The sequence below is a fragment of the Ambystoma mexicanum genome, chromosome 5q (assembly GCF_040938575.1).
Source record: "Ambystoma mexicanum isolate Mex_15411 chromosome 5q, UKY_AmexF1_1, whole genome shotgun sequence".
NCBI lineage: Eukaryota > Metazoa > Chordata > Amphibia > Caudata > Ambystomatidae > Ambystoma > Ambystoma mexicanum.
In genome coordinates this window covers 1320154090-1320180523 of record NC_090933.1, presented here as the reverse complement: position 1 = coordinate 1320180523, position 26434 = coordinate 1320154090, and the positions used below count along the sequence as shown (strand labels likewise).

Below are 26434 nucleotides of genomic sequence, written 5' to 3'. Positions count from 1 at the left end.
TTCATGCAGCTTCAAAACCAGGCTATTTGTCTGAATGGCCCATCCCATCATGCTATGCATTCTTTTATCTGTGTTCTTCCTGTCGCTCATTTACGGTTTGTTCTGTAAAGTATTAGCCTGTAGCCAAGCAAATTGTATTACTCATTTCTCCATGGGCTGCACTCCTGTAACCCTCAAGCAAGCTCTTACATGTCCTTATAGCGCCTCAATGCCTGTGGGATGTAGCACGCTCTACAAATCCAAAAATAAAATAAATACATTCCAGCATAAATCTGGAATAGAGGTGGTCCCACTAATTAAAACAAATGAATCACTTCCGTTTCAGAAGGCAGTTTACACAAAAAGTCAGGGAAAAAGATTTAACACCAATTGAGTTCCTAACAATTTATTTTTAATATGAACACAGTGACATATTGGCTGAAGCTCAATATTCATTTCATCAGCATTTCACTCCGTGAGACTGGGAGGGAGACTTTTACATTAGACATGTCAGTTTTTCCAAGACCAGCTTTATTTTATAAACACTATTTCTGCTTGGAATTTAGAGAACAGCTGTGATATCATTAAACCCAAAACTCATTTCAGACAGAAAGGCACCATTTCATTTCCAAATTTGCATGACTTTTATTGTCTCACAACACAGTGCATATTTCTATTACATTTGCCCTTTCTACTCTATTCACAAAATGACACTTTTCTAAAATACATGTCCACATAATTTGACATCTTCTCTGTGCCCTGCTCATCAAACCAATTTCTTTTTAGTGCTTTAATAGTGGGCATGCACCCTCCCATGTGCAATCACACCCCCACATGTCGATCCCAGGCTAGGGAATCATCTACTAATCCTAAATACTCCAACAGAGATAGGCAATAGTGTAATACAGTACAGGGGATCCTGAGGAGAATAGAAAAATGTAGACCATGCTACAAACAGTGGAAACACTGCAGCATTCAGCAAGGATGGCACTCCTGGTGAGGCACGCATTTCTTGGAAATGGGTTTGAGTAATATTGTAGAGTCCAGTTTTATGAATGCCATTATCCATGTTTTCCCTTTGCAAAACAGTCTTTGCGCACATGTGTTGTGCCAAGCTTAGTCTAATTGCCATGTGAGAATATAGCCTTCTCCATTTTTATTAGTCAGGAGGGCTCCAAATAATTGAAATTTGCAGTATTTTAATCCCTATGTGTTGATGTTGCTAGTAAAATTACTTTATGGGGGTGTACAAATGTAATTCCCAGTAGAGGCATTTCTAATGGATTCCTTCCTGCCACAGTTTACTCATTTATGATATCCATATCCCAGTGCAGCTGTTCTCTAGAAACATTTCTGCCATCAGGGAGCTTGGCACGGCTCTGTGCCTCTATGCATTTTGCACCAGAAAATACATTGAGGCCAGTGTAAGTAGTGGAGCCACACCACACCCCCATGACCTCTGTTCCTTTTTCCTCATTCATGATTAAACGTGAGCACACCAGAGATCAGATATCCAGCTCCATTCATAGTCATTAGTATGTATTGGTAAGCACAAGAACAATGTTATAAATTAGAGACACACCCAAGACTATGGGCCTCATTATAACTTTGGCGGTACAGTGTGAACAGTGCCGGTATGGCACCGGCACCGTTCACACCGTACCACCAAAGTATGAGTTTTACTCGCGGGTGCCCGACACCCCACCAGGTCTGACCTGGCGGCCTGTGCGGTACCCACAAGCAAAACCTGCAGCTGCACCGGCCCTGTTATTAACGGTGCCGGTGCATCCATGATCCCCCATCTCCATTCTGCCCTTTGGGGCAGAATGGGAATGGGGAGTGCAGTAACACTGCCACCCACGAATGGCAATTACCGGCCCATTCAACTCGTAATGGGCCGGTAATAGCCTAATCGCGGGTGGCAGTGCCGGCTGCCATACAGGCACGGCTACCGCCAACCTCGTAATGAGGCCCTATTCTACTACACAGCAGAGTTACCAAGCATTTGCATGAAAGAGAAAAGTTGAAGAGGGGCCATTAAGAAATCGCTGCAAAAAGAGAGTATACAAATTTGACAATTTTTGATTCAGTGCTGGTAAATAAGACGTACCTTAGGACTAAACCAGTTCCCACACTCAACGCAGTTATGCATTTTTTTTACCTGCATGTGTTCTCTGGTGGCTAATAAGATGTGCCTTCCAAGCAAACCCTTTCCCACATTCAATGCACTCATAAGGCTTCCCACCTGTATGTGTTCTCTGGTGGCAAATAAGTTTTCCTTTCTGAGCAAACCCTTTTCCACATTCAGTGCACCCATAAGGCTTCTCACCTGTATGTGTTCTCTGGTGGCAAATAAGTTTTCCTTTCTGAGCAAACCCTTTTCCACATTCAGTGCACCCATAAGGCTTCTCACCTGTATGTGTTCTCAGGTGCCTAATAAGATCTCCCTTTGTAGCAAACCCTTTCCCACATTCAGTGCACCCATAAGGCTTCTCACCTGTATGCGTTCTCTGGTGGACAGTAAGGTCCTGCTGTGTAGCAAACCCTTTCCCACATTCAGTGCACCCATAAGGCTTCTCACCTGTATGTGTTCTCTGGTGTCTAGTAAGATATCCCTTTGTAGCAAACCCTTTCCCACATTCAGTGCACTCATAAGGATTCTCACCTGTATGTGTTCTATGGTGCCTAATAAGTTGTCCTTTCTCAGCAAACCCTTTTCCACATTCAGTGCACTCATAAGGCTTCCCACCTGTATGTGTTCTCTGGTGGATAGTAAGATTTCCCTTTGTAGCAAACCCTTTTCCACATTCAGTGCACTCATAAGGCTTCTCACCTGTATGTGTTCTCTGGTGGATAGTAAGATTTCCCTTTGTAGCAAACCCTTTCCCACATTCAATGCACTCATAAGGTTTCTCACCTGTATGTGTTCTATGGTGCCTAATAAGTTTTCCTTTCTTAGCAAACCCTTTTCCACATTCAGTGCACTCATAAGGCTTCTCACCTGTATGTGTTCTCTGGTGGATAGCAAGCTCCCCCTTTGTAGCAAACCCTTTCTGACATTGAATGCACTCATAAGGTTTATCACCTTTATTCATTTGCTGGTGGCTGATAATGACGTCCATTTGCATGATACAGTTATCAAATTCAGTGCACTGATAAGGTTTTATACCTATGTCTTCATGTGGGCAGAAAGTATGCTCTTGAGATGGCAATTGTTCCCACACGTGTAACGTGTCTTGCCAGTTTATTTTGTCAGGTGCCTTCTCCTTAAGAGAAGCCTTTTCAATTAACCTTTTCCAAATTCAGAGCTCAAATGAAAAATACTTTTCTTACTGCACATCACACAGTCATTTTCATGCTAGATATCCCTCTCCCCAGGATTTACAGAATGAACACGCTTGGTCACTGGATGTTACCACGAAGGGGTTGCATGGATGGAAGCCATCATGTATCAACAGGCTTCGCAGCCCAGTTCCTAAATACTCTGAAAAGGCAACTGGACCCCAAATTTGCGCACTTCTAAAGATGCTTGGAAATTGCATATTCCAAGAATGAGGCTTTTCACCGCGATAGTCCAGAGAATCGAACAATCACTGTTTTTGCTTTTCTGGGGCAGTCACCTATTAACATAAAAGGAGAAGCACATTATTAGTTTCAATACTTTCACAATCGCAGGGAGCATATTTAATAAGACTCTACTCAGTAGTAGTCATGTGAACACCTCACGTAGTAACTTATTGGACTTTCAAGTGCAATCTATTGGGGAAAGGCACCCTAATAGGTGGCAGAGAAGTGGTGCTCCAATGGGAACATTTAGTGGGACAGAGGTAACATGCAGCAGGAAAATAAAATTCATTTTTATTTAGAAATGTGTTGCATCCAAAACACTAGGGAAAAACAGGCTTGGTGAACAAACATTTTAAATGCATATTTTATATATTTATTCAGAAATGACTAAATACATGGAAGCTCCCATTTTCCATACACAAATGATAAAAAGCAGGCGTTTGCCACCAATCGGACGTCTGCTTGACCAGTCCATTACGTAACCACTGATGACTTGTGTATTGGCCCAAACATGAATAATATAACCCAACAGCACAATCGAGGAAACAAGGACAGAATCGTGATTTAAAAGGGAAAGCGCCAATCTCTTCCCATGGTGAGAATGGCACAGGCCATGCTGCAACTACATTCAAAACATTGACTTGAAACCTAGATAAACTGGAGATGAGGGATGGATTTGGAGTTTGTGTCCGAGACCAAAAGAATAAAAAGTGTATGAAAAAGACTCTGAACTCCACAATATCACCCCATTTGCCTTCCTAATTTATTTAATATAAATGCCCCCTTGCCAAGTACTAAATTTAATTGGCCAGAGGGATCCCACTTCCGTTTCCCTGTTCAAAATACAACAGTGCCATTTTCAGGAGGTCGTACACACTCTGTTTTACTGTTAAGGAGTGGGTGTAAATCGGTCCGTTACTTACCAGGCTCCCCTAACCTGACCCAGACCCCTTTTTGTCACCTTAGGTCCAATCTCAGCATGCCCTTGTACCCTCTGTGCTGTGACCAAAAACTGCTTCCATCACATCCCTGGTAACTAATGGGGATGTTGCCCCATCACCATTGATATCCACAAATTGATGCCACCATTTAGGGATTACACACATTATTCCCGTTGATCTACTGTGGAAATTCTACTCTACCTACTCCAGGGGAATCTGCTCAACATAATCCCACAGATCCATGACCTAAAAGGGATGATAATTCCAAAGCCTGCATCTCTTGCAACCCATGTGGCAGCAACCCTGGAATAAGATGTATGTACGTGTGAATAGTATGCATAGTCACCCCAACTGTCCACCCGTTTGTCAGACCTGCAGGTAGTGTGTGTCTGGTGCAGGTAGTGTGTGTCATGTGTAGGTAGCTATTGTCAAGGGTTTTGACCCATGTCGAATTATTGGACTGGATAGATGTGGGGATGAGCTGTCGCTGCCCATCATTCTATCCCAAAACAAAACTAAATCAAAAGACTAGCAGGGCCTGTTAGATCAAAAGCGCCTTGAAATCACCTCTGTTTTTCTGAAGTGCAAGCTCAAAATGTCCATTTCGAACATTGCAAGATAGCTAATACAGGAGACTTTTGTTCAAAAATCCGTTTTTATTGATGTCAAAAAGTTGCTAAAATCATGGGCACAAGACCACTCTCAAGATTCAACCTCTTGTGGGGTGTTCCACATCACCACTCTACTGTAAGGATGCCCATCAAAACAATAGCAAAATTCTCCTGTCAAATTCAAGACAACTCCTAAAAAAATAGTTGCAGTACCGACAATTTCCACAAGCCAGCGCTAGTGGTCTAAACTCCGACAGGAGAGCTGTCTTGCAGAACTGTGCCTTGATTAAAAAGAGTCTTAAAGTTCAAAGAGATTGAATTCTGCCTGACAACTACCCCCGACAGGAGTTGAAACTTGATCAGCAGCTGTGTTCCCAGGCCTGGCTGCATTCTGCTGCCCCTGCCAAAAGGAGATGACACCTCTCTGATTGAATTAGGGGAGTGGCACTTGGGGACTGCAGGAAACTAAACAATGCACTGTCCTGGGCTCAGGCAAATGTTATATTAGGGGGGTCGTAAACGGCTTCCTCCTGGAAGGAAAGGGGAGGGGCAGTGCCTCTGGGAGCCACCTGAGCTGGAGGCGGGGACAGACAGAAGCTTCCCCATGTGCTTTGAGAACCAAACCACACCCCTCTGGGCCAGGGCATAATTTTAAAAAGATGGATAATTCATATTACGGACTTGTCAAAATTATATAATTAATACCATTATTCTTGTGATTTTTCTGTGCACATTTTAAAAGGTGTTGGGACCCTGTGGTATGTTCTAGCGAGTAGTAGCAGAAATAAGGTTGTTACTCCAAATGTATGAATGTTAAAAATCTGACACTTTAGCATCTGAAACCCATATCCCTTGTGCACATTTGTGTAAAATCTGGAAAAGTTTAGAGGTCGTTATCTGGATGAAAAGGGCAGAATTCTGTCAAAAGTGGACACAACATCTTACAAAGACAGGGATTGGATGGTTTGGTGCTACAGAAAATATGTTAACTGGACATATAATATTAGAAAAATGGTACATAGATAAATGTGTATTTGGATCAAAAATAGATTTGTGTGCAATTTGACAAGGGGAGGATCCTCTGACCATAAACCTACCTCATCACTCTGACTCACAACTCAGTTCCCCCAATCAAGGGAGAGAGGAGAACTGGCCAATGATAAGTTGCAAAGGGCCGGCTTAGTTATGCCACGCACACACCCATTTTCAAAACACATAAAAAGAGACTGCTTTGGACAGGCAAGGGACTCACTCTCAACTTCCTTATGAAGCGCTCTGCCGGACCAGACAATATCCAAAAGGACCATATCTAGAACTTAGAATCCAGACTTCAGAACTTGTAGCATTGAGGCCTCAACCATCAGTTGAATCCATTTTCAGCAGGCCTCAAAATCTTTTGCAAATTATTCAAGCAGCCGGGCGAGCTGTTTGATTCTGGCCAGAACCCTGGGCCAGAATCATATCTGAACCTGGAAGCAGAGCTGTATCCGGACCCACAGACCTGATCAGAACCAGAGACCCAGACCAGAGTGCAGAGCAGAGCTGACCCAGAGAGCTGTGAGCAAAACCAGGCAGAGACCGTCCGTGGCGAGTGAAAAAAACCTGTTGACCAGATCCATGACGAGGCCCATTCCTATTTTAAATTATAGTGCGAGTACTCAGCCAGAACTGTGTAGAACCCATCTCTTAGTTAAAATAATCTAATTCAAACTATTTTAACCTGTCCAAACTGCATAGAAATCTTGTGTTCCCTTCTGTGATCTCAAACCTGCAAAAGTGTCATTTGTCATTTGAATCTTACTTTCATTTCGAGAAACTACCTCCACAAAAATCTCTATAACTTTTGATCCGTTCATCGTAGGAGCGTGATTAAACTTTCATCGTAAAGCTAAGATTCTAAGCTTTCCAACGAGCCTAGAACCTCTTTCTACTCCTTATACTTTCTCCGTAATTACGCTTGACGCACGCAACTAAATTTGCCGCGATTTGACATTTTGCTGCGAATTGAAAAATTAGCTCCTGTCAAAACAGCCGTCTTTTTGCTTCCTTCCCTGAAATCCGTTTCCAACCTGATAATCCCTCATTAATCATTGTAGTGTGGACCTGAACTCCTTCAAAGCATCTCTCACTCACCCTGAACCTCTACAGGGAATTAAAATCATTTTTTAGCATATTTCACTTCCTTGCAAATCACCTGAAAGTATTTTGCCTGTGTTTCAAAATCATCCCTGGTGCTATAAAGCTTGCTAGGGGGGGGGGGGAGCTGAATTCGTATTGTACTGTGATTGTATTCCTGAAGACTGTGTGTGTTACTTCCATCTCCTTACTTTGCATAGGGGGGGGGGGAGGAGGGGGGAGTGAATCGCCACAAGGGGAAAAGTGAACATATTATCTCTTGGGAAACCATATCAGTTTATTTATGTACTGCATTTTTCCCTCATTGTTTTCCTTGGAACCATAAAAGTATTTTTCCGCCATCTTATCCTTCCTATACTGACTCCTCACTGATTGGAAAGAGTGTCTAATTGTAACATTACCCATTGTTGATCAACATCATATTCACAAGTGTGCTATCAAATATTAATTTCTAAAAGTGCGATATATAGATATTTAATTTTCCAATAAATCTTTTAAACTGCAAAACAAACCTACTTCTTGGCTCAGTGGGGTCAGGGGGGTTCTAAGAGAGGGGTGTTATACAAGGGTTTATCATCCAGGGTATAACTTGCTATAAAAATATATAATTAAGGGCTTCCCTTGAGCAATCCCAGACAAGGCACTGACTTAGTGGGACTGCTTGATTGGAGTCATTAACACTACCACCACAGTATATGCGAGAACCTTTGAGCGTTCCAGTATGGGAGACAAACACCAGTTTGAGATGACACGATTAAATCATTTTTTGGGAATGCTCCATGTTTTGAGTGGATAATCCTTAGACGACAAGCTCCCCCTAATCTGTTCTCAGGTGCGTCATCTGTGTAGCCACCACCTTAGGCTGTGCGAGTTTACCCACCCTCCAGAAGCAACACCCTTTTTTTAGGCTGTCAAGGCCGACAATATTTAACAATCTTGGCCTAACCATATCCTTGTGTGGCGCATATCAATCTTGAATACCCTTAAAATCCAATTTCTGGGCTCCCCGAATGTTGATCCATTTATCTGGCCACAATGTACTATAATAAGCGATTGCAATAAAAAGTAGAATGCCCTGCTGTACCTCAACAACCTCCATCCTAGTCTCTACATGCGTGCTTCTGAACTTGCAGAGTGAAAACTAATTAAAAACTCCATAATTCAGGTTCTTTACTAAGAAGCAGAATAAGCCAGAGTCCTGCCCTTGACCCAGTCCCCTCCCAACATGGCAAAGACCATTGATCCATTCATGAGACATATCTTTATCATCTTCCTCTACAACAAATGTGATGCACAGGTTTTCCCAGATCCTTGCATTGTTTCACAAGTTGGTGAACTGCTCTCAGCTGGGCTGTCAGGAACCTACAGCTGAACACTACCACAAGTTGGCAATGTAATTTTAGCAGGAGTAAAGGTCCTCTGCCTCCCTGCATCATTAATATCGCACCAGCCTGCTGTGATACCGTGGATAACTTTGCCCGCCAGTGCTTGGTCTATTAAACAGCACCTTGCTGCTGCCTTCAGCGATGCCCATCTCTCTGTACTCTAGTGCCTGATCGTCAATGCTTCCTTTTCCCAGGACGTCTGCCCATTGGACCATCCCACCATGGTAGGGGCAAACCTGCAGGAAGCCTGAGCAACGGGTTGGTGGGAGATCTCTGGAAAGCCTAGATATGGATTGCTCATTTGTTCTCTCCTTGGCCTCACAGGTGTTGTATTGTGCTGTTGCCTTCCACAGCCCTTCTACTCTGCATGCATGAGGAACGAGGCATACACCTCTCCAGACCAGCTGATCCATGTCCACTTGCCTTTCTGGCATTCCCCTGCCGGGTAGTGTTGGAAGGTTTAGGAGTCTGTGTAGGCTCACATGAGATGCCATTTTGGCAAGCATATAGTCTAAGACAGTGTATATGCAAAGCTATGATAGTATACAATAAGTGGCGAGCACCAACGTTACTTGAAAAACTAAAAAACAAACTGGGGTGACATCTGTAAAGCAAATCACATTAATGTTGGTCTCAAATTAATGTATTCTATGCAAATAGACTCCATAAATTTGTTATAAGCAAATCTTTCTCCGTTGGCTAATTGTGAGCTAAGCCCAAATTGTCTGGTTATTACACAATCTATTACTGTTGTGTGTTTATGTTAGAAATACGCAAGATAATACACATTTCCTATAACCTAAAACCCCACATTACCTCCGTTTTTTGTTAAAATCATCCATTTTAATTGATACGCACTACAAAAGGTAAACTCAGAACAAAGATCGACGTACCTCGACGCCACAGGTCCACCAACCACTTGTAAAACACAAAGTCAAGACACCTGCATTTATCCTGAATGATTCAATGATCTTTCTTTAACAGAGAGGGCCCGAAAGCCTCCTTTAATCCATCATTCTAGGATGAGCTGGATCAATCCTAACTTTCTCAAAAACACACAAACTTAAGGTTAATCAAATAATGCCCAATATGTCAGCAAACCTCTATTACAAAATTACATATTTTATTTTACAACAAAACGATGTAAACAAAATCTCAACACTTCATAACCTTCAAATACCACAGGAACCCATGTGTGCATCATCGTGCCAACTGTTTAGCATAAACAGTTGGAAATCTCTTGGCACGATTAAATCCGTGCCTGCCCGAAATCTCTTCTCCATCCCCCGCCCTGACCTCCTTCACTTCTCTCTTGGATCCCTATTCTCCCTCCTACCCACCTTTCCCACCCTCTCCTTTCCCTCTTATGCCTCCTCCTATCCCCCTTCAAACTTCATCTATATTCCCCATGTTGACTCCCTCTTCTCTTCCCTTACTCCTCCCTTCACCTTTCTACTACCTAGGTAAATTGCTCTACATATTGTTTCCTTGGTTTGTTTCACGTTTGTAAATATGCTTCTATTTCATTCTTTTTTGTAATCCTGTTGTAATAATGTAAAGCACTTTGGATTAAAGCGCTATATAAACCTTATAAATACAAATAGACTTCACTGCAAATCAATGGACTGTAGTAGGGGACCTTCATCAGGACAAAAACAAGCATTGGCAAAACCATTCGTTAGGGCTTTTGTATGGACAAGGGCTCAGCATTTATCAGTAGCTGGGAATAAGATGATAATGGCTAGAAAATGGCGCGAGTACCTGGACATATGATGTCAGTGTGTGCGCGCCAAATGTCTATCCTATACACAAGCCAAAAGTGTTGGCTTTTCCAGTGCTTTTTTAATAAAACTTCAATGCAAGGAACAGATGTGAGGAGACATATTGCTAATAAAATCGAGCAGCTGAAGGCACACGCAGTGATGGTATCTTTATTACACCAAAGGTTCCTTTACAGCTGCAATTGAACCATTCTCAGATACAAAATAACAATGGCAGGCCCTACATTCACAGCATAACGTTTGATGTTGCTGCTAGACAGAGCTAATTCAAATAGGTTTCAGAAGGATGTGTTTTGGGTGGGGAAGGGTAGGTAGTGAGTGGGAATGGCCATAGAGATTGGCCTGGCAATAGGCAGTCAATTGAGTCATTAAAATGCCAAACACAGACAAGCTGTGTGTCCTTCACTCCTATCTGATCTCCCTCTTATCGATCTTCTAAGGCAAAACATTTGGCTTCTAGCACCAGCTAATACCCAAAACTAAGAAGGGGTGTACAGATAACATGCAATCATCTTGTCACCCTCCTTTAGTAATAAAAGGGAAATAAGATGGTCGGTTTTCACAAAATGATTGTTCAATATAGGTAAAGAAAGAGAAGTTATTTTTCTTAGAGGAGAGAGCTAGTCAATAATTAAAGTGGTATGCATAGTTTGCTAATGAGGTGCTAAACCTTTAAGGTTGTCTTCAGTTGTACAACTATTGAATAGTCAAAGATGATCGTTGCACGCGACGGAGGGCGTGCTATAAAAGGGCAAGGTGACCTTCTTGGTGTTCCAACCGCATCGGGAGAAGTACAGAAAAGCCAACAGCTTTTGGGTAGTACAATTCTTTTTACAGGTATTGGTATCCAATGGAAAGTTAAAGACAACAGGCGGTCAATTCAAATGGAAGGCACTCAAATCATTATCAGGTATTGCACAATTTGGCACGAGTTTTCCTTGCTGGAGCCTTGACACTCCTTCCCACGTTTGGACGCCTCTCACCCTTAACTAGTCATGGTCGACATTGCTGAGAGGCGGGGGACGATGCGAGAAAAGGGATGGCCTTGAGGGGTCAGGAATAAGCCATTTTTTCTTGCGCGAAACGAAGCACTTCCACTGGCTCCCAGTTGCTGCAAGGATTAAATTCAAGACCCTCTGCATGTGGTATCAGGTAACATTTTCGCCACCAAAAATATTGCCGTACATATGGTCGTCGGGAAAGGCCATAGGCGATATTTTTGGTGGCGAAAATATCGCCAGCGGGGGTTGCGGGGGTGCCCCCCGCAGGGTCCATGTGTTATTTTCACGGCAAAAATGCGGCAATATTTTAGCATTGCGATATTTTTGCCGCGAAAATATCACATGGAACCCTGCATGTTCCACGAGGCTTTCTGGGGCCTGTGACCCCACTACATCCAACACTCTCTCTCGAAATACCTACCTGCTAGAGCCCTTCGGTCACTGAGCTCCAACTATCCGCAGATCAGATGTTTCTCCAAGCAGAGAGTAAGGGGAAAGAGCTCTCCTCCACAGGTGGCTTAGGCTGGAATGGCCTCATGAGCTGGATCTCCTTAAGTTCCGGAAGCTTCTCAAGACCCTCCTTTTCTTCCCTCCCTCTCCTACTCCCCTACCACAGTGACTCAAGTCCTTCCCATTTCTCCTCTCCCCAGCCAATTTTACCCCTCTGCCCTGGTTACTTCAGAGTCTTACAGGGCACTAGCACCCCCCTCCCCCTTGTCCAGTCCACCCATGCCCTTGTTCTCCCTGGACCCACCACACCCTCCCTCCCTGGTCCCCCCCGCGTCCGCCTGCATCTGCACATGACTCGATGGCCATTCCTTCCCTCTCCATTGCACTTAGCTTTGTTCCCCTTCTCTTCCCCTGTCCTCGTCACGGGCCCAACTGCCCTGTTCCAGCACTTTGCCCCTCCTCCTGCACTTCTGGTTACTGCACTTGCATGATCTCAATGTCACATGGCCTAGTAAGATCACTTTTCGTCTCCCCTGTTCCACCCCACCCCCCAGCCTTGTTGCACCTCGAGACACTTGTGTATAGGCGCATTACAAATAAACAATATCCAGAGCTACTGATTTGCTGCCGCTATACTTACAGTTACATGAAACTACACAGGGAAATATGATACCCCGACATAACCAGAACAGCCAGGCCTGTGGCTCAGTGGACTAATGCATCCACTACAGGGGCCTTTGTTTGACCTCATGGTCACAGGTTCGAATCCTGGCAGGTTCCCTCAGCCCTTCTTCCTTCCGAGGTCGATAGGAGTACCATTAAGTTGGGTAAGAATAAACAACTGCTATTAGCGCCAAGATGGCCCTTCGGGGGTGAACGTGCGATTTATAAATACACTCGTTATGTTACAGCGCTATACTTAAGGTTACTTGGCACTACATAGTGAAATATGGTACCCAGCATAACCAGAACTACCGAGTTGTGTGGTGGGTCGGAAGGAGTCGGACTCACTGAGGACATTATTCAATATCTTTAATGAAATTATAAATAAAAGGCCCATCTTTCCCTATTGCAAGAGGGAACACTCTACTCATCTAAAGGAATGTGCTAGTCAGTTGTTAGGAAGTCCAATGTAAACGTGTCCTCCTTCCAAACTATCTGCCCCTACCACTATATCCAATGAATTTAAATAGGCCAGGAGAGTTTCTTATATTTGCCTGGTCTTCTCTTCAGATGGTCTCTTTATTTATACCTTTTCTCTGTGGTACAGATATTTCTTGACATAGTCTCCTTGAATCATCTCTGAGATCAGTTCTTAGTTTTTGTGCTTTCTGTGGTCCTATATTTAGAATGTTTTCTCTGGCAGTGGTTCCTCACATTCTTGTCGTCCCTTGTAGACACTTCCCAGTCTCTAATATCAGGCTTTCGCGAGTTGAGGTTGTTAGGGAGAATTCTCTGTTTAGGCTGAATTTCCTAACCTAGTAAGTCCCCCAGCAGCTTTGCTGGATTTCTGGAGTTTTTTTTTTTTTCTCCTGCCAAGAGTGAGACTCTTTTCGTCCCACTCTTGGACATGATTTGAGGTATTCCTTTGACTTTGTATGTGTTTTATGGGCTATGGGGTCTTTTACTCCATAGGGTCTCATGTGTTTTTGTGATATGTGTTACACAGCACCTTCCGTGCAGTAACACAGGGGTGTCGTAGCGACCCCCAAACAGACTCCATACCCTGGGACTGACTACTGTCTCCCAGGGCATGTAAAGTCACCATTGGCTTTACTAGACCCAAATTATTAACATAACCAGTACAAACCATCTTATAGTGGACGTACTGGTAGGGGCAATTTGATTGCCCCTGCATCTGTTGTTCGAGGGGGTACTGTCCCGTCCCCCTGAGAGAGTTTTGGCTGGTGGCAGTGGATACTACTTTTTATATTCGACCGCAAATATATTCCTATGGGATTTTCCCATTGTTCGAGGCTACCACTTTTTAATATATAATTAATACAGCCTCGAACATACCGCTGGTTTATTTAATTAATATTAATTCACCGGTTGGTATTTTTTGCCAGAACTCTATTCTAAAATGGCGATAGTGTTCGCCGCTGTAATCCTGAAACCAAGGTTGAGCTCTGTGTTCCACTTTTGGCGGGCTTCTCCACAGAAGCCCTCCAAAGTGGTGCCACTCTATCTGGGTACCACAGGGGGTGTGGGAAGGGGTTTAGGCACCCTGGACTGAGTAGCCTCGGCAACTCAAGTCGCACTCTTGTGTGATTGGCCCAAGTGGTGAGCCGCCCCGCCCCGCTCACCACTTAGCATGTTTGATTGACAGCTAGGCTGCGTGAATGGGGGTATGCTGCATAAAACCAGGGCTTTGGGGACTGGAACTTCAGAAGCCGCCACGGGACCTGAAAATCCGAAGAGGGAGAAGCTGAGCCGACCTGCAACGACAACACCACCGGTGGAGCCCTGCTGAACAGATTCACCACTTCCCAACGACAGAGGAGATCTCCCTGCTGGAGAGTCTTCTTCCCTTGACTGGTGGGCACAACCAGTTTCCACTCCTTTTTCGCAACACAGGACGTCGAGTGGTCGAATTGCCTGTGCTCTGCACCCCGGCAACTGGATAGCCACTTACCTCTGACCCGCGAATTGCAGGACCGGTCCTTTTTGCTTGGGAACTCCGCGGCTGGTTTCTTCACTGGCAGTGCAACAGACTCCGGCTCTCCTCCACGTCGAGATCCTCTCTCCCCCCGGACGAAGCCCCGACTTGCATCCACTGCCAGGAACAACTGCCACCGCTGGAGCGTTCTCACCATTTTAAAGGTACCGTGTCCGCCAGGCCGCCCTTTCTATAGATTGCTACAATGTGTCAGTAAATCCTTAACCTTCTGGACTGTGCTGGCCGCTTGACCATCTAACTGGTCCCCTTTCTTTGGTCCAACTCCTTTCTGAACCTTTCTCGAGACTTTTGTGCACTTATTAACCGTATGATCTTGGACACATTTCGCACTGACCCTCCTAAAGTGGGTCCTGCTTTTGAACTTTAACTTCACGGTTTAATCCTGCCTTTTCCTCGTACTGTGTTCGCCTGAAAGTGTTGGGACTTGTTTCATTCTATGCTTTGCCTTTCTCTCCCTTTTAAAACTGAAGTATTAGGGTGCCATCTGCGTTAAGCGCTCACCGCTGTCTGAAAATAAGTGGTGCTTTTCTTAAGACTTGTCTAATACCCGTTTAAGGGAGTGTATATTCTTTAGTGACTTTGTTTTTGAACTGCTTGATATTAGTGCCAGTGTGTTTTACCTGAAGTGACTTAAATAAATAATTATCTCTCTTTTACACCAAGCTCTGGTCAGTGTTTGCTTGTACTATTGTGTTCATTCGCCCTATTGTGTATGCTGTGTATACTGCATAACTCATCTTGAGAGAAGTCTGGCTGCTCAGCCACAGCTACCAGGTAAATCTGGGTAGTACAGACTGCTACCAATTGGGTTTACTGCCAACCACCTGTAGTCTTAAATCTTTTGCAGTGGTCCCCAAGGGAACTGCACAGGTTTCTGCCTAAGAGGGGTATCTTGACCCCTTATCAGGCTTTCCTAATTATGAATTGACGGTCTAAAACTCCCTCCTCTTTCATCCTGTTCCTCCTAGGGGGACTCGCTTCCATTCTCTGTGTGTTCCCCCAACTGGTTTGGGCAATGCCCTTTTATATATTCTTTTCACTTCTCTTGTTTACTGGCTTCTTTTTACTATTTTGTCCTCAGGACTGGGACAAGATTCTCTCATCTGATAATAACCCTCTTTCCTAACCGCAAAGTATAAATTAGTTTTAAATAATTGATTAGCAGAGCAGCCTTTTCTAATATGCTAAGTCATTTATAACGCACCTGTACACAAGTGTTTCTAGGCACGAAAAGCCAAGGCAGAGAGGACAAAACAACAATCTTACTAGGCCTAGTGTCATTCAGAACGTGCAAATGCAGGGGGAAGGGAGCAGGAGAAGTGCGAAGGGGGGCGGGGGACGAGGGAAGAAGAGTGCAAGTAACTAGTAAGTGCTGCCAGAAAGTGGCCCATGTGTGCAGGTGGTCAAGAGACTGTAGGGTTGCAGATACAGTCCCTTATGTGGCTGGGTAGCCCGGAGGTAGTGCACAGGCAACTGATCATGCAGGAGCCACTGATCATGCAGGAGCCTGAAGCCGTAATATCAGTGGGTGGCCAGGTAGCCAGTATGCGCAGCAGTTGGGACATCAGCAAAGGTGAGGCAGAGAGAAAGCGGACGTGTACCATCCCCTTGTCCGACAATCCCCTCCCATTCGTGTTGTTAATCAGTCCTAGGAACCGCCACTTAGCGGGACACAATCCAGGGACTGAAAGTGACCACTGCATCCACGACACCTGGACCCTCTGCAACCGAATTAAGGGATCCCAGTGAATTTAGAAACCCTAGTGGTGGTTCTTAGCTTAATTGGAATAAGGGGGACAAGCTTGCATATTAATTATACTGCGCACACACCCATAACAGGGATTCAGGGGCGAAAGGAAGTCACCCTACCTCTTCCTTGCCCTATCATGATTGGTGTAGTTCTAGCCAAGGCCCCAGATGCTTTTTTTTTAAAGGATTAAGGTGATTGCTTTTAATGGAAAATATAAGCAGTAAAACATCTGCTTACATTGTAAAGAGCATGGCCCCCCCTGGACATCCTTTAGGCCCCACCAAAGGAGGGGGGGGGGGGACTTGTAGGTGGGGTGCCAGAAACAATAGGTTTACTGAAAGTGGGGGTGGGAAGGGGGTAAGTATGAAAAAGTTTGAAGACCACTGCACTAGTGTGATCAGATTGGGAAAGGACGCTTAATCTCCCACGCTTCACTGGAACAATATACTCATCTGTTGGCTTTAAAGACTCTTGACTCACTACAAAACATATTCTTCAAATTAAAGGCCACTGGTCTACGTACCTTAACAGGCAAAGGCTCCGTGCTAGAGGGTTTAAAGGCCACTGGTCTACGTACCTTAACAGGCAAAGGCTCCGTGCTAGAGGGTTTAAAGGCCACTGGTCTACGTACCTTAACAGGGAAAGGCTCCACGCTAGAGGGCTTATGTGTATGATTGGAGGGTTTACCATGAATGGCTGAGCCCACAGAGTCTGCCCGGAAAAACTGTGACACTCCACTAGGTCTTTGTTAGCCACAATGTATTGCCTCTTGTATAAGGTTTAACAATCACCAAGAGCGAGCATAGTGATCACTGTATCCTTAATCTAATTATTGAGGGATTGGGGAGAGGTTAGCAGACAGGAGATGGTTGGAGACTGTTGGGAAATATTTCTCTGTACTGTACCTTTCCTTACATCTTTATGGAACCCCCAAACCTTTTGCTTTATTTTTATGCTCACTTACTCTTTTTGCAGTGCAGTGAAGCCTTAAGCTTTACTGCACTGGCTTTCGCTCATATGTCATTGGGAAACAGGCATGTCCTTCAGGCTGTTGGTACTGGAAAACGTTGTGCCTCATTTGGAGGAGGGCGGTAAGGGGTTAGCGGCGCCGGTGTAGGTGCCGGAGCCGTTAACCCCTTACCGCCCTATTACGAGGACTGCTCACGGAACCCGCTAAGGACGCCGCCCAGCATGCTAACAATGGGCCTGTCATTAACGGCCCCGTTGTTAGCATGATCCCCATTCCCATTGAGCCCTTTGGGGGCTCAAATGGGAATGGGGGGGGGGGGGGATGTACCAGGTCCGAGTTCCCTGACTGGGGAAATACCAGGCCCTCCAAGGGTGGAATGGCCCAGTACTTCCCCATTCAGGGAACCTGGACCCGGTACCCGGAATGGAGGTAGACGATGCCGCAAAAAGCGGCGTGGTTACCTCCTTCCTCGTAATGAGGCCCATTGTTTCCCATAGTCGTGTTACAGTGTTACTACTTTTGGTTACTTTATCACTTGTGGTTAACTTTTGTACAATTCAGATTACACTGCAGTGCAATGGGGTACACTTTTTGGTTTTGCCCTAAACTAACACTCAGAGGATTTTTGGTTACTCTAGGTGTGCTAAAAGGAATGGGGGCAGCAGTGACTTTTTCCCCACTTTGTTGGACTTTTCGTTTTAGCCTTACCACGTTTGGCTACTAACTGTGGCTAGTGTACAAACATGGCCGTGCCACATGGTTTTTCGCTTGTCCTTCGGCCATCTAGTTCTTTAGCCTTCTTCCTGGTCTGTGAGGCCAGGGAAATCCTAAGCACTCCCAGTGCCCGGGAAGCAGAAGCTTTTGGCGGGCTACTGGTTTGCTGGCAGGACGTGGGCTGGGACTGTATGACTGTATGGCCCCAATCCACAAACTGGTTTCACTGTGTCCGAGTCATATGCATGAGTGTTGCAGCCAGTGGTCCTGATTGGACCACTGGAAGGGTGTGTGGGCTACTTCCGTCTTTGGCTAGTGAGGGCAGCTGCTCTTACCTGGCTTTTAGGATAAGAATGAAACTCCTGCATCAACTCTACAGAGATCCCGGAGAAACCTGAAGAAGGCAAGACTTCTATCCAACTGAGACCTGCGAAGAAACCAGAGACCCGTCGGAAGGAGGCCTGTCTACCAACTTATGCTGCTGTCCCGGAGGAGCGCTGTCATGCTGAAGATCTTCAGCAGTCCTGTGAAGGAGCTGCGATCCTGGGAATGGAGGGAACATCCATTCATGATGTCTGCTCAGTGCCCTGCAAAGAAAAGTCTCCGGAGGTGCCCCTGAACCATCATGTAGCTGACCAGCTCACAGTTTGGGCTACTGTGCTCCCGCTGTCACTGTTCTGTGTTTCGACTTGGAACTTTGGGGATCATCAGCTGGCCCTACAAGAACCGCCTTTGCGTAATCTTGGCGTCCTAGCATCAAGGGGAGTCCCTTTGTGTCGCTGTGCTGACCACCGTCCAAAATCACTTACCTGACTCGAGTACAGTCCTGAGAGGGGTCCCACATTGTGTTTAAATACATTCTTCATTCAATAGTCCTTGCAACAGTGAAAGACACCAACCAGAGATCAGCTAGAACCTGCAACCCCTGCGAATCGAGGACTGCGACTTCGGTGGGAAAAGCAACCTCAGGCCCTCTTCCTTTGTCCTGCCAAGTCTGGGGAAGAATCGGGAGTACGAGGGTAAGTTACAGAGCTTCTTACCTACCCCTATACTCCCTTTATAAGACTATGAACTAATAATAAACCTTTTTTCTAACACTATTGGCGTTGCCATTGCTTGCGCAAGACTTCTGAAAGTTGGGGCTACTTCTGTTAGCTAGTTTAACTTGTACTCTGACAATTAGAAACCTTCACTGGACCCCAGAGACCCTATCTGCATTTTCTCCTGCCTCAAAGATGCTGTGGAACTTGACCTGAACTATTGGGCAAAAGACCCCAGACAATTTAGGGCTGGACATTTTTAGTTAAGGAACATTCTCTGTGGACCTTGAGTGCATAAATATAACCTTACCTTTCCTTTGCAGGGGTTATGCATATTATGCCCTCTGATAAGTCAATGTATATATGCATCTATTTTGCTAGTAGTCATTTTTCTATAGTGTGTTTTGGCCAATAAATAATTGTATTTTTATACATCCTGCCTAAGTGTATTTGTGATTCCCATTGTGTGAACTCCTTGTGGACCGTTTACAAGCTCACCACCTTGGAATAACTTAGCATGTGCTACCTGAACTGGTTTGGCTACAGATCCCCAGAGTTGTCTGTCACAATATAGGTTGGCATTCTATACATCCGCCCACCAGGCCAGAGTATAGAAAATCACTCCTAACAGTGGCCTTGACATACATTGTGGTGGAAATAGGATTAGCTGGTCGCACAGAAACTTGCAGAAAGTACATAATCTTGTCAGTAATCTTAGCACCACTGACTGGGGATCAGTTTGGCAGCCTATCGGTGGACGTGACGGAAGATCGGTTAAGAGAAACAGTGGTAGCAATACAAAAGGATAGCTTTATAATATCATCCAAAGTCACTACTCAGTACTACTTTCATAAGGAAGTCAGAGACGCAAAGAGGGAGATGGGAAAGGCCAATCGGGGCATTAAGCGCAATACTCCTATAAAGTACACAGAGATCAAGGTGATCGGGTTGAATAAAAGCAAATATAGGAGATTTAATCAATCATCACCATAAAAGCTTTATTTTGACATACAATGTCATAAAAGCACATACAATTTTGTAAAAAGAATATAATAAAAATACAATGCATTTCAACATTCATAAATATTAAACCCTATTGCACAGCATTGGTTTATTTTGTATTCATTGTGCATTTGTTAGGTGCTTGTACAACAAGTAAATTGTGTTTCTAACCGCCCACACGGCACCAGGGAGGTAACATGGGATAGAAAACAATACACTGGAAGATAAAGGCAAACCTACTAGGCCTTGTGAGCATTCAGAGCGTGCAAGTGCAGAGAGGAGAGGGGTAGAGTGAGGGGGGGGGGGGGGTAAATGCTGAAGTTCTTGTGAATGAGCAGCAGGTGTAAAAGTTCAAGCCTACAGTGGCGAAGGCTGTTTAAGTGTCAAGGCATGTGCAGCGCGCAGGCAGTGGCGGAGGCGATTGGGTGTGGAAGGCCAGGGCCCCGAACACCAATCACAGCGACTGAGATTAGCAGAGGAGGGAAGAAGGGATGGACGAGGTGAAAAGGAAAGTCTTGAGGAGCTTCCGGAATTTGAGGAGATCCGGCTCAAGAAGAAGGGGGGGCTATTAAATAAGAGGGAGCCAACTGAGGAAAGAGATTTGCCTCCGGCCCTCCGTTTAGCGAAACGCGTGACACGCAGATAGTTAGTACCAGAGGAATGTAGAGGTCTAGAGGGTGAGTATTTAGTAAGAGCAAGTTGTAGATAGCGTGGCCCCAGACATCCGTATTGGATGATACAGAGGGATTTGGACTTGATCTTTGCAGCAACTCCTAGCCAGTGAAGTTTTTAGGGAAGGAGCGATGCGGCCCCTGGGCTTGAGGCCAAGGATAAACCTTGCTGCCCTATTCTGGATTAGCTGCAGGGGTCATTGAGATGATGAGGGTAGATTCAAGAAAAGGCTGTTGCAGTAGTCTAGCCTAGAGAGAACCAGAGCTTTGGTAACATTGAGCTTTTGTGGGAAAGTGAGAAATGGGAGAATTCCTTTGAGAAGGACGAGTTGAAAGTTGAACTTCTTCGCAATGTCCTGAATGTGCGGGAGGAAGGAAAGAGGAGTTAAAGAGAACTCCAAGGTTTGCGGCTTCAGATGAAGAAGGGGGAGAGCCCATTAAGGATGGCCAGTCTTGCTGTCATTGAGGCAGAGATTGTTGGAAGTGCACCAGGACTGGGTGGCAGATAGGCAGTCTGCAAGAGGGTCAGCAGGAAGTTGGAAAAAGAATTGTGCGCCATCGGTGTAATACTGGAATCTGGGGGAGAAGTAGGCAATGCGGAGTGCCAGCTGAGAAAGTTAAATGCTAAAAAAAGCCAGGGGGGGAGAGACTGGAGCCCTGGGGGACACCACAGGTGGAGATAGGTGAAGAGAAGGTGCCCAGATTAACTTGGACGAACAATCAGTTAGGAAGGAGGTCAGCCAGTCCAGTGCCTGATCCAAGATATGAAGGGTTTCATGGAGCAGTTTTATGAGGATGGAGTGGTCGACTGTGTCAAAGGCAGAGGAGAGAGTGTCCAGAGATGGGAGCAGCTCTTCACAGGTGTTAAGAAGAGCAGTTTCTGGATGCTCGGAATCCAGATTGATGGTTGTGGAGACCACCAACAAGTTGAGTATGTGAGGTAAGTTAGGGGAAGGCCAGCTTCTCAAGGAGTTTCCCAAGCAAGGGGTGACAGAAATGGGTGGTAGTTGGCTGGACAGGTAGGGATCTGCTGAAGTTTGTTTTCAGGAGGGGGTGCACAAGGGAGGAGGGGAAATTACCAGTAGCAAGAGTGAGAGAGGCTGGAGGAGAGGGTAGCAAGGGTGCTCAGGATGTCCAGAGTTTTAGTGGTGAAGTGTGTGACCAGTGCATTGCAGAGGTCCTTAGGACGAAAGAGAGAAGGAGGAGACTGCAGAAGGCTTGGCTAGTTCCCTGCAGATTTTAAAGAGTTCAGCCGTGTTTTTGGATGCACCAGATACCCATGCCTGGATGTGGGTCCTTTTCTTGGCACAGGTAGTCTTTATAGTCTTTGGAGCAGGCGACAAGACAGTTTGTCAGAGGGTGAACCCGAAGTGTGCCACTTCAGTTCCGCAGCTCTGCACTTACGTTTCAGGGCTGCAAGTTCGGAGTCATACCAGGTATTGCGCTTGGGAAGCAGGTTTCAGGCGGATCCTCATGACTGGGGCAAGAATGTCCAGAGTGTTAGTAATGGCCAGATGGAGGATGCTGAGAGCAGAGGTAGAGTCTGGGTGGGGCAGAGGGGGATGAAGTTGGATGTGAAGACAGCACCTGACACTTGTTTAAACGGACAGATGTTTGTGAATGATATTGGCAGGGCTGGAGGAGGTGCGGTTAAAGGGCCGAGGGGACCCAGGTAAGAAGGGAGGAGAGAGTGGTCTGACAAGGAAAGAGGTGCGATCAGTGGTGCGGGAAAGATCAGAGTGGATGAGTGTCCTGCTGTGTGGTTTGGACCCGAAGGGAAAATAAAGAGGGAGAGCGAGGTGAAGAGGTCAAGGAAGAGAGTGGACACTGTGAAAGCAGAGTACAAGTGGATGTTGAAGTTGCTGAAGAATGGAGCTTAGAGGAGAGAGGAGCAGAAATCAGCCCATTCAGAGGAGGCACAGGGTGGTAGCACCAGGAGGCCCGTAGACCGTGGAAATGGTCAGAGAGGAGGGGGGAAAGATGACTTGCAAACCAAGCTTTCAAAGGAAGAGTAGAGCTGAGTGGGTAGGAGGGAGGAAGGAACCCACTCAGGGATAAGGGGCAACCCCACCGCCAGCACGGGTACGTCATGGCTTGGAAATGATCTCGTAGCCATCAGGGAGAAGAGTCAAAAGCAGTGACCAAGCTGGCATTGAACCATGTTTCAGTAAGTACAAGAATGTCGAGGTCAATGTCTTCAAGAAGGAGGCAAATGTCAGTGGAGTGTTTGATGGCGGACATATAGTGAATATAAAATGTAGTGAATCATGTCAAAAATTCAAGAAGTACTCTTTAGATGTATGCATACCCATTCATACCAAGGCATGAAACCGCCAATAGTGCAGATCAAAAACACACAGAGGAAAACACCTCTGGCAATGGTGATCATTAGTACAGTAAATTGTCCCCAGATATAATCAACATGGTCTTTTCCTTCTCAGTCTCAACGCCCACACAAGATATTTACATGTTGAGAAAACTACAGGCACATCGCTAGAATCAGAGCAGAAATCACAAATGCAAACACACAAAGGGGGGGGGGCAAAGTCGAAAAAACAGAATGGTCCCACTTATTAGAGGCTAGTGATTGGTTGAGGCCCCATTAGAAATGTAGCATACAATGATCTTTCATTTTTGGCGTTTACAAAACCCAAATACACTTCATAACCCATGTTGTGCTTCATATTACAGTAGCGGAGCAAGACCGCATAACCCATATTCTGCTCCATATTACAGTAGCGCAGCAAGGCCTGCATAACCCATATTCTGCTCCATATTACAGTAGCGCAGAAAGGCCTGCATAACCCATATTGTGCTTCATATTACAGTAGCGCAGAAAGGCCTGCATAACCCATATTGTGCTTCATATTACAGTAGCACAGAAAGGCCCGCATAACCCATATTCTGCTCCATATTACAGTAGCGCAGCAAGGCCTGCATAACCCATATTCTGCTTCATATTACAGTAGCGCAGCAAGGCCCACATAACCCATATTCTGCTTCATATTACAGTAGCGCAGCAAGGCCTGCATAACCCATATTCTGCTTCATATTACAGTAGCGCAGCAAGGCCTGCATAACCCATATTCTGCTTCATATTACAGTAGCACAGCAAGGCCCGCATAACCCATATTCTGCTTCATATTACAGTAGCGCAGCAAAGCAGTTGAACCTTCGGCTTCAGCAACTAAGTTGCATTCAAAATTCCTCCACATCGCTGATTTCACCTCTCTGGACTGCACCAGTGATAGCTGAGGGAATGCACCAAAGCTCACTCAAGCCCGGTACTCTCATTTCTACCTTAATATGTACAACCCACGGCAGAGCCGCAACCCCAGCCTGCATCAAAACATCTTTCACGGCCTCCCTATACTTAACTAACAGTTCATTTGACCACAAGCAAACTCAGTAATAAATTGGCCGCTGTCGGCATGTAGACTTTGGATCCCTGTTTCAAACCAAACCGGTATATTCGGGGTAGCCAAATGGAAACCCAGCATGTTCGTCAGATATTTATTTTCAATTGTAGTTAGTAGTGAACAGTTTGTCTGCCACCACTGCTCCGCTCCATAGATCGTGCCTGCCTTGCTTTGGCTTTGTAGGACAGCAACATTGCCAAAGTTGCTCGAGAAGCTCTAGAGGACCCCACTGTATGTAGGCAATGAGCCCCTCGCCGTGGCCATGTGCAGATCCCAACAGCAGGACAACGCCACCTTCAAGCCAAGATAATCATAGTGGTCAACCCGATCTATGCAACCCTCTCCCAGTACTAACCTTAGGGGTCTCGGTTTCTTCTTTTCCCCCCAACACTGAAGACCATGCTCCTAGTTTGTGCGGCATTGATGGCTAGGCCATTTCCCCCACGGAAATCCCTGAATAGCTCACATGGTTTCTTGGCGCCTATCTGTTTAAGAGCGAGAAGGACTGTCATCAGCAGTCAGTTTTGGGGCATCATTACATGCAGACACCAAATAAGCAATAATCCCATTGATGAAAATGCACAAGAGCTTGTGACCCAGCACACAGCCCTGGTGGACTCCCTTCTCAATGCAAGAGGGTTGCGGTGTGCTCCCATCAGTGCCCCAGCACACCATAGCCACGTTACCTGAATAAAGTATCTGAAAGGCCGCAAGCAAATGCGATGGGCTGTCTAAACTACGTAAAACTTCCCCAGGCTGCTCCTTGGCACAGTATGAAAAGCTGTACGAAGGACTACAAAGATGGAATACAGATTGATGTTCCTTAATACAGCATACTTGTCACATATTAAGTGTAACCTCAAGCTTTGATCCACAGTGCTTAGGGCACTGCAGAAACCTGACTGATGGTGACCAATAAGATCATCACTAATCCAGGCGGCTCAATACTACTTCAGCATATATTTTGCGTATGCGGCAGTGTGTACTGAGAGTTGCCCTGGAGATAAGCCCTGATGCTGTATGGTATAGATGATGCCCTCTTCATCTGGCAAGGCAGCGAGGAACAACTTGTAGCCTTCCATCAATGGCTCAATCTACGGAACCAACATATAAAAATGTACCCTGGAATGGGACTTTCAGACAATCAATTTCTTGGACCTACACACATATCGTCCTGGAAACAACCTCAAGACCGAACTTTTCAGGAAAACTACAGACAGGAACAGCCTCCTGCATTTTACAAGCTACCACCCAGAAGGACTTAAGTTCGTACGGCCAATTCCTTTGCATACGCAGAAACTGCACCAAAAAAGAGAGATTTGAGTACCATGCCAAACAGCTACAAATACGTCTCACAGAGAGAGGGTACCCAAGAAAAATCGATAAGAATGGCTAAAATGACAACAGCAAACACAGACCGCACCATCTGTGTTACCCCCAATGATAAGAATCCCATCGACAGGACAGTCTGTGTCACCACCTTCAATCCCATCAGTAATCTCACCAAAGCCTCCATCAATAAACATTGGTATCTCATCAAAAATGAGGGGACCCTGGCAAAAAAAAAAAAAAACTTTTTGCGTTCAAAAAGAACAAAACCCTACGAGGCACACTGATACACACCTTCAAACCGGAAAAAGAAATGCAACCATTATGGGATTAACCACCTGTGGTTGGACACTTGAGCTGCGGTCGATGTGTGGCCTGTAGATACACAAAATCCAGCAAAACATTCACCTATAAGGATTTTCACTGGACTCTAAACAAATCACACCAACTGCGAAAGCAAATTCGTCATCTAGGTCATCAGTTGTCCATGTGACCTAATCTACATCGGCAAAACAATCAGGCCCATCAAACAACAGATTAATGAACACAGATCATGCATCAAAAATACAGTGGCTGATAAACCACTTGTGAAACCCTTCACCAAGAAAGGACACACCAATGAGCAATTTACATGGGCAATTGTACAGCAACTGACCCCACAAAAACGAGGTGGAGATATCAATCTATCCCTAACAAAATTGGAACAAAAATGGGTACATAGATTAGACAGTGCGAAAAATGGACTGAATATCACAGTCGAATGGAAGCACTTTTGGAATTAACCCACCACACCTGGCACATGAGATTGTTTGCCAGATACCATACCACACGGGCATTTCTCACCTTTACCAACGCCCCACCATCATTTTATATTAGCAAGTACACAGCAGCATAGACTTTTGTAGCTTCAGTCATAGGTCATGCATGACCTTGCCCAAACATATCTCGCCTTTGTAACCCATAGTCTATTCTACTGAAAACCTGGAACACATCTTTCTTTGATGTACA

The 26434-nt window shown here is 45.3% G+C and overlaps 1 protein-coding gene across 11 annotated transcripts in view; it reads right to left on the bottom strand.

Moving 5' to 3' along the window:
* Positions 1-369: 369 nt before the first annotated feature.
* Positions 370-26434, bottom strand: part of LOC138498505 (zinc finger protein 432-like) — a 35604-nt gene continuing 9539 nt past the window's right edge. For 6 of the 11 annotated variants that reach the window (XM_069622282.1, XM_069622274.1, XM_069622281.1 and 3 more), the window contains one exon: positions 370-3599. In XM_069622282.1, the coding sequence (XP_069478383.1) occupies positions 2124-3107 (984 nt within the window). In that variant the 5' untranslated portion in view covers positions 3108-3599 and the 3' untranslated portion in view covers positions 370-2123. Of the gene's footprint in view, positions 3600-24452; positions 24583-26434 lie in introns of all 11 variants that reach the window. The other 5 variants (XM_069622275.1, XM_069622276.1, XM_069622273.1 and 2 more) reach the window with 1 other exon arrangement.